The sequence below is a fragment of the Hippopotamus amphibius genome, unplaced genomic scaffold (genome assembly GCF_030028045.1).
Source record: "Hippopotamus amphibius kiboko isolate mHipAmp2 unplaced genomic scaffold, mHipAmp2.hap2 scaffold_344, whole genome shotgun sequence".
Classification (NCBI taxonomy): domain Eukaryota; kingdom Metazoa; phylum Chordata; class Mammalia; order Artiodactyla; family Hippopotamidae; genus Hippopotamus; species Hippopotamus amphibius.
In genome coordinates this window covers 23,316-35,735 of record NW_026648463.1, presented here as the reverse complement: position 1 = coordinate 35,735, position 12,420 = coordinate 23,316, and the positions used below count along the sequence as shown (strand labels likewise).

The 12,420-nt window shown below is 36.6% G+C and overlaps 1 protein-coding gene and 1 pseudogene across 1 annotated transcript in view; one reads left to right on the top strand and one right to left on the bottom strand.

The window, feature by feature from the left end:
• LOC130843487 (transmembrane protein 131-like) overlaps positions 1-12,420 on the bottom strand; it is a gene marked incomplete at both ends in the record, with an annotated part of 54,867 nt that overhangs the window by 26,917 nt on the left and 15,530 nt on the right. The window contains one exon of the mRNA XM_057719764.1: positions 3,916-4,039. Within this exon, the coding sequence (XP_057575747.1) occupies positions 3,916-4,039 (124 nt within the window). The remainder of the gene's footprint in view (positions 1-3,915; positions 4,040-12,420) is intronic.
• On the top strand, positions 6,968-10,470 carry LOC130843488 (aspartyl/asparaginyl beta-hydroxylase-like; annotated as a pseudogene).

Sequence of the window (12,420 nt, the reverse complement as noted above, 5' to 3'; positions counted from 1 at the left end):
TAATTCCTTATTTCCATACAGGTGGCAAACTATTTTCTAATTTAAATTTTCATATACATTTTAAATTGCAATAGTAAGAATTTTACTTAGCGATGCAGTATAAAGCTGTGTGAAGAAAGATGCTACCAACCTGCCACTAAGCTCGTCCTTCTCAGGTTGTGCAGTTAGCCTAGTACATCGATCTGTACTTTACTCTGGCTCAAATACATAAAGACTTTCTACTTTTTATAAAAATGGCATCATATTCTATTCTATGATGTGCTTTTCTTCCACACTAACATACATATTATTCCATATCAACAGATACAGATCTGATTCACCTTTTTATTATCTGTATAATAATATTCCATAGTATTGCTATAGTACATTTTTTCAATTCCCATTAACATGCATGGATATCAGAAACAGAATAAAAAATGTCTAGGTCTCTACATATAATTAAAAAATAATCATTAATATTATTAATGACTTTCAACCCATGAGAAGAGACTGTCTACTATATTAAGCATACTAAAACAAATGGGTAAAAACATTTTCATTTTGCCACAGATTGTAAAAATGTTTATCCTAGTTAATCTTCAGTTTACCTAAAAAGGTAATCAAACAAAAGTTCTACAGAATCAAGGAAAAAATACTTTTTGTTTGCTCACCATGTCTATTAGGCATCCATTTCCACAATTCTTATGGTAATCAAAATTTGACTATTATAGAGTATTAAAAAATATCTGTCTTCTTTGTCACAAGACATACATTATATATTTTATGGCCATTATGCAGTACAGCCATGAGGATGAATATGCCTAAACTGGAGTCTTAATATTATGTAATTTTAATTACAATTAGACAATTATAGTTAACAGACAGTTATAAACCACAAATAATTATTAGGAGTTATATATAGAAAAATAAATTGTCGCACAACCACATTCCTTTTATTACCCTTGTTCTTGATTTCCAGGTGATCTTAAAATCAAAACCTTAATAAGGGGAATTATTTGTGTGTGTGTGTGTTAAAACACGGTTATGTAACACTTGGCTTTTTAAATAATAACTATTCTTTTTTTGTATTTCCTACTGTTTAGTTAATGTAGAGATGATACTGATTAATAAACAAAAACTTAGGTGAGTTACAGAAAATGTTTTACTTTCAAAGAAATAAGATCTGACAAGGAATTCTAAAGATGACAAGGCAATCAGAGTTAGGATAAACATACAGAAAGGTTTTGCTCTCTTGAACATGAGAAACTCTTTTCATTTTTCCCCAAAGGCTCTTATGATGGGCATAAAATTAAGTGGAGGGGAAATAAGGTTTTTTCTTCTCCCAACAGTTAATCCCATCTCTCCTCTCCACTTCCGGAGCTTCTGGAGTCAATATCTTACTGTAGGGGATAAATACGAAAAGCAAGAAGTATAAGAAACAAACAAAAAAACCCACTTAAGATAGCAGAGATTTCAGCTATCTCCTTTAAAGCTAAATCTAGAGTACCTAAATGCAGATTCTGATAGGTATCAATTATTTTATTGTTTAACTCTATCTCCTGATAGTGGAAAACACAGACTGGCTTTTAACTTGTTCTTGACTACATACACATTGAGATTATCTTTTGAAGAATTTTCAGAAAGATTCATGTGTAGAAGTACACATAGATTCATGAGTAGAAATAAGTCCCTGGAGAGCCTAGTTCAGAAATGTCAAATTTGTGGCCTTTAACTTGTTTTCTTTGGTCCACACTATCTGTCTTTCTAAAGTCAAATTCATTTTTAATTTGTAAAATCAGGAACTATCATATAAAAATTCCTATTTCTGACTCTTCTTGGAAAATCAGAAGAACTGTGCATGAGCTTACATTCCCATGTGGCCACCAATGGCTGGAGCCGAGTGGGGGCTGGTCCCTTTGGATGGGCCATGTGCTCTCCAGGTCACCGCTCCTTCTCACTTGGTCTGCATCGTCTACCTGGCCCCTGGAAGAATCTATTTGTAACTCTGCTCTCTATCTGGTCTGCTTTGTACTGTGATAGGAACATGAAAAAAGTAAAAACCCTGGCCTCTAACAAGGGTGAGGCTTGATGTTTAGAAACAACAAAACATTGCTTGAATTAGCAAAGTAAGTTAACAAGGTAAAAATAAAATCTGTAGTGTAGTTGTAAACTACTTTTAAACTGTTTCCATTTCACTTCACTATTTGTCTTTTAACTCAACATGTCTCTACAAGTTTGGCAAAACCTGAAAGCTGGATGATTCCATTTATACCTAAGTGGGTCTCCGTACACAGATTGTAACATATATGACCCACACTGCAGCTTAATATGATACAAATCTGTGGGTAGGCAAACAGTACACCTAGACCCTCACCTTGACTCCTGTCACTAACTGCATGACCACAGGCAAAGCCCTCTGGGGTTCAGTCTTCATTCGTATAATGAGGGCACTGGACTAGATGAACACACATAGGTCTCTCCTAGCACTGGGATTTGACTGTTTGAGACCATCAGCACATTTATAAAAATTGTGGAAACATCTTTTAGGTAAAACAAAGAATAACTCAAGGGAAACACTGCAGAAGATATTTTAGGAAAGGGATGCTTTCCAAGAGTACAAGAAAATTAAAATTCTATCACCAAAATATACTGACTTATCCATCCCTTGTATACAAAATAGTTTCAAATTTAAAAAAAGCCAAAATTATATGCCATTTTTTTTTACACTAGAAGCTGCTACTTAATGACAACATATGATGAAACAAGGTTTTAGAAAGGAGAAATATAAAAATCGAAATAATTGATATAAATTTATATGCTAAAATTAGTCATATCTCTTCAAAGGAGTCAGTGAAAACCCTGGGAAGATGAAATTAATTTACTTCCCTCTGATATTTTCTCTTTAGCTAATTATTTTGGAAATATATTACAGCTTAATGCATTCTCTCAAATTCAAAATTTATTAAGATCGATTTTTTTCAGATAAAAGTTTTTTTATAGTAACAAGTTTGCATACTATCCACAAAAATGATTGTAAGTAAAATTTTAAAGGCTACTTGTGTAGGAAGAATCCTAAAGAGACCCCCAAATTTCCTGCCCTAATTTCCGTGATTGTGAATATGAGGAGATACCACACCTGTGATTTGCATTAACTGATAAAAGGGATTTTGCAGATGTAATGATTATTAGTTAGCTGACTCTAAGTTAATCAAAAGGAGACTACCCAGGTGACGTTAACCCAATGGCATGATTAAATCAGAGTTTTCTCCACTGGTGGTAGAAGAGGAAGACAGATTTTTGAAGCATGAGGGAGAGGTAACACACCAGTGCTGGCTTGGAGATGGTGACGAGGAGTGTGGGTGCCTCAGGGAACTGAAAGAGGTCTCTGGCTGACAGCCAGCAATGAAACAAGGACCTCAGTTCTACAACCACAAGGAACTGAATTCTGCCGACAACTTGAATGAGTTTGGGAGTGGATTTCCCCTGAGTTTCCAGTTAAGGATTCAGCTCAGCTACATCTTAATTACAGCCTTTCGATACCTGGAGCAGAGAACCCACCGGATCTGTGACTCACAGAGCCACGTGCTAATAAGTAGGTGTTCGTGGTGATTTATTATGCAGCAATAGAAAACTAACACAACGCTGAGGAATTACCTATTATTAAGAAGGAAAAGAAAACCAACTGAATATATATGAATGCTACATTTTTCAGAGCTCTTAAGTTTCAAAGTTGATTTGTTAGGCTGTTTCATGTTGAGAAAAATGTGTGTTGAAGAGTAGAAGTGACAGTTCTCAGGAAATGGGGCAAATTGAAGTCCAGAATAAATATGAAACATTCAAACCAGATTGTTAGAGCAAAATAAAACTATACACTAAAAAAATCAAGACATTTCAATTTCAAACTCAAGAGAAATCAAACACAGCAGAGAAACTTACCCTATTTTGAAAAAATGATGCATGAAAATGTGAGGTTGTAGCAGATATTGATACTAAAGTAATAGTTTCTTCAGAACTAGGATTATGTAAGTAAACTTTTTCCATTTTTGGCATTCCAACTGGTCTGTAAAAACAAAAAGAAAACTGTCACAAATACTTCAAAGACAATTCCTAGTGGTAGAATTAATTTCTAGTTGTTAAAAAATTAAACGTCAAAATTATTTAGACAAACACATGCCCAAACATATGAAATTATTTATTAAATTGGTTTACATCTAAAATTACACTCAAAATGCATCCATGAGCTATTCAGTAAATAAAACATTGAGTGCCAACTGTACGTCACACTCTGAACCAGGTACGGAGATGTACGGAGGCAAGTCTCCACCCAGATGAAGTTTACAATCTAGTGAGGAAGCAGGCAGGGAGCAAGACGGTCAGATCTCTTCACTTCTTTCTGTAATACCACCTGCCTCTTCACTAATTCTGAATCTTGTCCTCCTCTCCCCAAATTCCCCTGACAGATTCTCTTCAGTTTAGAAGGAGAAATTTAGTGGCAAAGTTACGTGAGCAGATCTGCCTTAAGAGTTAGGAGCTGGTATTATCCTCTTACAGATGAGGACACCGAGACACAGAAAGCTTAATTAACTTGCCTAAACTCATATTTGGAACCTCACTGTGAATCCAGGCCATCTGGCTCTAGTCCCTGCTCTAACCCTCTCGAACACACACAGCACACACGCGAGGTCTAATATGCACAGATTCATGTTAATGGTCCCCTTGGCATCCACGTTACAGTTTGTCTTAAAAGTGAAACCTCCTCAGTATGTAATAGTCCATTAAGTACTTATGCTGCTAATCATATTTGTACAGGCTTCCTAACTTGACAGCTTAAGAGAATTCTGCATATAAATTATGTTTTTCCAGAGTGCTCTCTAGTTATTTAATTGGCACCTATTTTATTTCCTCAACAAGATTATCAGCACCTTAAGGACAAAGGTTACATTATATATGCACTGCGTATTTCTCCTATTATTTAGCACAGAACCAGGCACCTGGTGAGACTGTGCATGGGGGGAGCTTCCCTGCCCCCACCCATGACCTCAGTGGTTATGAAAGTCCTCCCTAATCTGGAATCACTCAGCCTACACAAGTGACACCCTAAGTTTCCACCACCTGAGTCAGGCTGGTTCCATGTGCATGAGCCCTACGCTTTTACCAATGTTTCTGCTCTGTTTTTTCTTCCCTGTCCTCTATGTGAATCCAAACCCCTCATGTTCTAATTCAATTACAACTTCTTTCACAAGGTTCTCTCCTTGTACGTTTTGGCCTATGTTTTCTGAAATTTTATTTCATCTGTATAAACTTGAATTCTAAGCAGTTGAAGATGCAGAGCCAGAATTATGTTTTATATGTGGTTCAACTGTCCACCATGCTTTCCACCATTCCTTCAGGAATTTTTGCCCCTGCCTTTTCCTCAGTTCGGTTTATTACTTGTAACTAATGATATGGGAAAACTGATAAAACAGTGAATAGCTGATAACTTTCCCTAGTTGAAAAACAAACAAACCAGGGGCTTTGGGTTCCTTTTAAAATGGTGGGTTGGTTAGTATATGTTACTGGTTCTCCCTGCCAGCACCCCCCCCACGCCCCCTCAAAAAAACCTGTATATACAAACAACAATGCTGGAAAAATTCAGAAGTTACAGGGAGGTACTGATTCCAAGGATTAATCAAAAATAGCAAGAAACCCTTGGCGGAACAGAAGGCTGCCTGAACTTGGGGGGTGGGGGGAGTGAGGGACACAGAGCGGCCTAGGCCAACAACGAGAGGCCAGGAATAACTTTCCTCTTCTCTGTTCCCTTCCCTGTTTGCCTTCGTACAATCAAAGCCTCCCTCTTCAACTCAGATGGCAGAAAGGCTCACTGGGATAAGAAGCTGATGACCAGCTGTCCTCGAGCACACCCACCTCTAACTCTTCTCTCTGGTCCTCCAAAGCCCTAGGACTGTTAGATTACAATTTAGGAAGACACGTCTTCCAGACACTTGTGCCTAAGCATTGTCAGATAGACTGGTGGGAACATAGGAAAATCAACAGTTTTTACATGAATGTATGTATGTAACTGGGGATTATCTTGGGGATTATCTCCTTCTTAAATTCACAAGAAGAGACAATGACCAAGGCTTGGCCTTCTGCTCTTCCTCAGTACACACTATAAGACAGTAACTCAGAAGTTCACACATCAAAATAACATGATCGGGACTTCCTAGGTGGTGCAGTGGGTAAGAATCCACGTGCCAATGCAGGGGACAGAGGTTCGATCCTTGCCCTAGGAAGATACCACATGCCGCGGAGCAACTAAACCCGTGTGCCACAACTATTGAGCCGGCACTCTAGAGCCTGTGAGCCACAACTATTGAGCCCATGTGCCGCAACTACTGAAGCCCACGCGCCTAGAGCCCGTGCTCTGCAACGAGAGGCCACCACAATGAGAAGCCCATGCACCACAATGAAGAGTAGCCCCTGCTTGATGCAACTAGAGAAAGCCCGTGTGCAGCAATGAAGACCGAACACAGCCAACTAAATAAATAAATAAATAAATAAATAAATAAAATTTATAAAAAAAAAAGAAAGAAAAGAAATAACAAGATTTGTGAGGAGTAGTACCATCAAGTAGAAAACATAAACAATGTTGTGACAGACCATAATTTTTTTCCCAAGCTGCTGACCAAGCTGGTGAGAGGCTTATATCTCTCCACTTCCTTAACATTAGGCTTGGCCACAGGACTCGCTTTTGGCCAATGAAATATGAGCAAAAGTGATATATATCATTAGGTTTTAAGAGTCTTCTTGTACTGTTTCTTCTGCCAAGTACTTGGCATTTCTCAGACAGGAGTGCTCTTTCAGTCTAAATCCCACTGGGTTGTTTGTGATCACAGCATAACCTAGTAAAGGCTGAATAATGCATACCTGAAGCTGGAAAACTTAAACCAAGAATTAAAAATAAGCATAATGAAATATAATTAAGAAGAAATGGCAAGATACTAGTAAGATGAAGTAAGAAATCATTTAGAAAACAAGAGAAAATATTAGAAGAAAACAAGATATAAAGGTAGCAGATGGGATAGGGAGACAAAAATCTATTCATCAGGTGGAAGATCGGACTAACAATTTAGTTCAGAATTCAGTAAGAAAGAATATATATTTAGAACATTTTAAAATACAGAGCTATAGGGACTTCCTAGGTGGCGCAGTGGTAAAGAATCCGCTTGCCAATGCAGGGGACACGGGTTTGAGCCCTGCCCTGGGAAGATTCCACATGCCGCAGAGCAACTAAGCCCGTGCACCACAACTATTGAGCCTGTGCTCTAGAGCCCGTGCACCACAACTACTGAGCCCATGTGCCACAACTACTGAAGCCCACGCACTTAGGCCTGTGCTCCACAACAAGAGAAGCCACTACAATGAGGAGCCTGTGCACCACAATGAAGAGTAGCCCCCACTCACAGCAACTAGAGAAAGCCCGTGTGCAGCAACGAAGACCCAACGCAGCCAATAAATAAAGTAAATAAATAATTTTTTAAAAGTCTCTAAAAAAATAAATAAAATAAAATAAAATAAAATACAGAGCTATAAAAATCAAAAGAAAAACAGATATGCAGGACATAACCTGAAGCAGTAATATCTTGAAAATGGAGTGTAGGAATATTTGAAGAATATGGAGAAAAACAATGGGCAAAATCCAAAATTTTTAAAAAAAGATGAAATAATTCTTGACTGAAAGGGTTTATGAAATGTCAACAAGGAGAGATAAGGAAATCCTGTACGTAAGTGCACAGCAAAATTTAAGGAGTTGCAAGTGTTTTCTTTATACATTATGGATTTAAGTCTCTTAGGAGATATTTGCAAATATTTTCTCCCATTCAGTGGGCTATCTTTTCACTTTCTTGATGGTATTTGCAGCACAAAAAAGTTTTTAATTCTTATGTAATCTAATTTGTATATTTTACCTTTTGTGACTTGTGCTTCTGGAGCCATATCTAAGAATCCATTGTACAAACAACTGCATAATGGAGATACAATTTTTCCTCTAAGGTTTTACAGTTTAGCTTTGTTATATTTACATTTAGCTTTATGATACATGTTGAATTAATTTTTGTGTATGGTGTGAGGTAGGGATCCAACTTAATTATTTTGCCAGTTCTCTTAGCACCATTTGTTGCAAAGATCATTCTTTCTTCACTTAATTGTCCTGGCATCCTTGTCAAAAATCAATTTACAATAAATGTAAAGTTCTACTTCGGGAATCTAAATTCTTTCCCATTTATCTATATGGCAGTATTACAGGGTCTTGACTATTAAAAGCTTTTTAGAAGGTTTCTGACATTGGGAATTGTTAGTCTTCTAACAGTGGTTTCCTTTTAAAAGACTGCTTGGCTACTCTGGATCCTTCTTATTTCCATGTGAAATTTAAGACCAGCTTGCCAATTTCTGCAAAATAGTCAGTTGTGATTTTGATGGGGATTGTGTTGAATCCATAGATCAGTTTAGGGAGTACTGCCATTCTCATTTGTGTCTTCTGATTTATGAATATGAGATGGCTTATATTTACTTAGTTCTTTAATTTCTTTTGACAATGGTTTGTCATTTTTAGTATATAGCACTACTTTTTAAAAATTTGTATATAAGTATTTTATTCTTTTTGATGCTATTGTAAATGGAACTGTCTTCTTAATTTTAAGACTGTTCATTGCTAGTGTATAGAAACAATATTTCTGTATATTGATCTAATATTCTGTAACCACGCTGAACTCACTTATTAATTCTATTTTTTTAAAAACAGTGTATTGCTTAGGATGTCCTATGTACAAGAGCATAACATCTGAAAATAGAGATGGTTTAATTCTTCCTTTCCAAATGCCATTATCAAAAGTGGGGTACCTAAATCTCCAACTATTACTGTTGAACTGTTTGCTTTTCCCTTTAGTTCTGTTAGTTTCGCTTCTTATATTTTTGAGTTTCTGCTGTTAGTTGTGTCTTGCTTTTTTAATCTGACATTCTTGGTCTCTTAATTGTTGTGTTTAGACTATTTATATTAAATGTAATTATTTTTATGGTTAAAGTCTACCATCTTGCTAGTTATTTTCTACCTGTTCTATCTCTTCTTTGTTCATAACTCTTTTATATGAAGAATTTTCTAGTCCTGGCCCAATTAAACTAGAAATCAATAACAAACAGATAAACAGATTCTCTATAAATATGTAAATAGGCATGTATAAACAACTCATGGATCAAAGATGAAATCTGAATTTAAATCAAGAACTATCTGGAAAAAAAAACTATCTGGAACTGAATGAAAATGAAGAAATTAACTCATTAAAAACTTGTGGAATACAGTTCAAGTTGTGCTTAAAGGAAAATTCGTAAATTTAAATGTACATATCTGAAAAGAAGAAAGCCTGAAAATTAATGAGCTAAGCATCCATGTCATTAGAAAAATAGCATATTAAACTTAAAGTACAAAGAAAGAAACAGTACAAATAAGAGTAGAAATCAGTTAAGTAAAACATAAAATAGAGATGACTTATCAAGTCAAAAATTCCCATTTTGGGGAGGAAAGGTGGACTTTCTGAAAGTTCGTTTTTCACATGGTTTATGGTCATTGTGTTGCTCGGAGTCTGGACGTCAGTAGCTATGGTCTGGTTTGATCTTGTTGATTATGAAGAAGTGTTAGGAAAACTGGGAATCTAAGATGCTGATGGTGATGGAGATTTTGATGTGGATGATGCCAAAGTTTTATTAGGCCTTAAAGAAAGATCTGCTCCAAAGCCAACAGTCCCACCAGAACAGGCCGAGCTGTACTCTTGGCTGGACGATCAGGTTCTGGAGGGGCCAGGGCCTCAGAATGTTGAAGATGAAGTACAAGGACAAGTTCAGTCACTTCTTGAGGAAACGGTATACACAGAGCATGGAGAGGACCCGTACCAAGAACAAGACGGACCAGCAGGAGAACTGCAGCCTGAAGATGGTGTCGTCGCAGGAAGTGATACAGATGATAGATATGAACCCACGGAAACTGAAGCAGTTCATGAAGAAATTGAAGATAACTACCATGTAGAAGAGACAGCTTCACCAGCCTACAATCAGGATATGGAAGACATGCTATATGAACAGGAAAATCCAGACTCCAGTGAACCAGCAGTAGATGATGCTGGAAGAACGTACCAAGAAGCAGATGATGTCGCCTACCAAGACTATGATGAACAAGTGTACGAGCCATTGGAAAATGAAGGAATAGAGAGTTCAGATAATGCTGTAGACGATTCAGACACAATTTTAGGAGAAGCGCATGTGCCCGCTGCAGAGGAACAACTAGAAGTACCACCAGATATTTAAAGCTTCAGAAAGACAGCCCGTACTACCACAGGAGGACCAGCTTAACCATACGCTCCAAAAGATGGCTGGGACAGATCTTGTGAAGTAATTTCTGAGCAGACCAAGATCTTTGGAAATGAACACTAAAGATGTTTTGAATGAACCGTAGTCCACTGGCGTTTTAGTTTATTTTTTTTTAGAAACAAAAATCACATGTGATGTTATTACATCCCTGCACGTCCTTTTCTGATAGCATTTGTGGGTCCATTGGATTTCTTTTCTTTTTTCCTTTTGTGACACAGCTTTCAGTCTTACCTGCATTTATGTGTTTATCAGACAACAGTTAATAAGCATATTGATGATGTAGCAGCAATTGTCATGGCAGGGTTTTAATATCTCTTATCAGTAATTAACACTAATTATGTCAGGCTGAGTTGTATACACTGCGTGAAACATGATTTAAAACCACTAAGAGTGCCTTGTCTTAGGGCTCTTAAAAACACTGATGGGGTCATCATTAGCTGTGAAGATTTGAGTTGTATATAATTGCACTGATACCTTTATTAAAAAAATTGCTACGTTAACTTCAAGTATCAGGGTAAAACTCAACATTTGAGATTCCTGTAGCTTTTAGCTTGTTAATTAGAAAAATTAATATTTCAATAAAAGCTTAAATTATCATGGTTAACTTATTTTTCAAAATAAGGGGGGAAAATTATTGTTAGGACGCAGGAGAAAGGAATGGCCTCTTATATCATGCAAAAATGCTTTTTCACACCTCGGATTGATCGTAAAATAGCTGTAGTTCCGGGAGTATTTGTTTAAATTTTAGAAAATCTCTATCAGTTACTGGTGCATAACGTAAAGGCTGTTCTGCCTTTGGCTGGTTAAGTAATGCCCACACAACACTGAAGCCTGCTCCGGGTACAGAGTCCACATGGCCCCTGGCTGGGTGACGTGGGGTGTGTGAAAAGTACTCACAAGCCAGTGGCCCGCTGCTGTTTCACAATATTTGAGCCCTTTCCTTTCCACACTGAAGCATTTCTTCTGTTTTTAGTGTGGCTAATTTGTGGCTCAGAAATAGTTGCTGTGATGAAAATATTTATTTGTTAGGAAAAAAAGGTAGCTACACCCTCATTTTGAAAGGACCACGAGCTATAAAAAAAAACCCCTAAGAAGTGGTTTCGTTTGTGTGTCGGCGGAGCTCTTGCTCATGTTCACATTGTTTTAAGATAAAGTGACGTTTTTCCTGCTTTTAGGGTTAAAAGCAAAGAGATTTTATATGTTTATCATTAGAGATCATCGTCACAACATAGTAAGTCATGCTGAACCGTAGTGTAGTGAAACCCACAGTAATATGGTAGTAAAAAAGCAATAATTTTCTAAAGCTGTGATCTGGGTAATACAGAGTTGCTACTCAAAATCTAGTCAAGCTCTTACTTCGTATTGTGAATAATAGAACACTACTTTTTATAAAGCCATATTTTTTTAGGGAAACTTAAGAGTGACATAGAACTGATAAATGTATAAAATAAATTTTGCTGGGTTTTTGTGTGTAATCATCTCTAGAACTCTGGAGATTGAGGATTCATTATGCTGTGGTCAACTTCAAATACTTTCCAATTCTAAATATCTCAGTGAATGAGCCTTGTCTTTACAAATATATGCCAAGCTGGGAAACATCAGTGGATTTTCTAAAAATAATGTAAACGTCTTCTGTTAATGTTATTTGAGTGCAATAAAATTCAGAAGCATTCTTCTCTAAAAAAAAAAAAATTCCCATTTTGGCAGCTGGGGGGGCTGGGAACTAATAAATTGTTAACTACCTGGCAAGACTAATAAACAAAAGGAGGCATAAAATATCGATATCAGCAGTGATAAAGAAGACATCACTATAGATGCTGCAAACAGTAAAACAATCATAAAATATTTACTTTATTACAGTAAATTTGAAAATCCCGAAATTGCTGAACTCCTAGAAAAACAAAGCTTACCAAAACTGATAAATTTAAGAAAAAAATATGTAAACCATACAGAAAATAAAACTACTGAAGAAATTAAATCCATAATTTAAAACCTTCCCACAAAGAAAACTCCAGTCCATAAGGACTTGACTGGCAAAGTCTATCA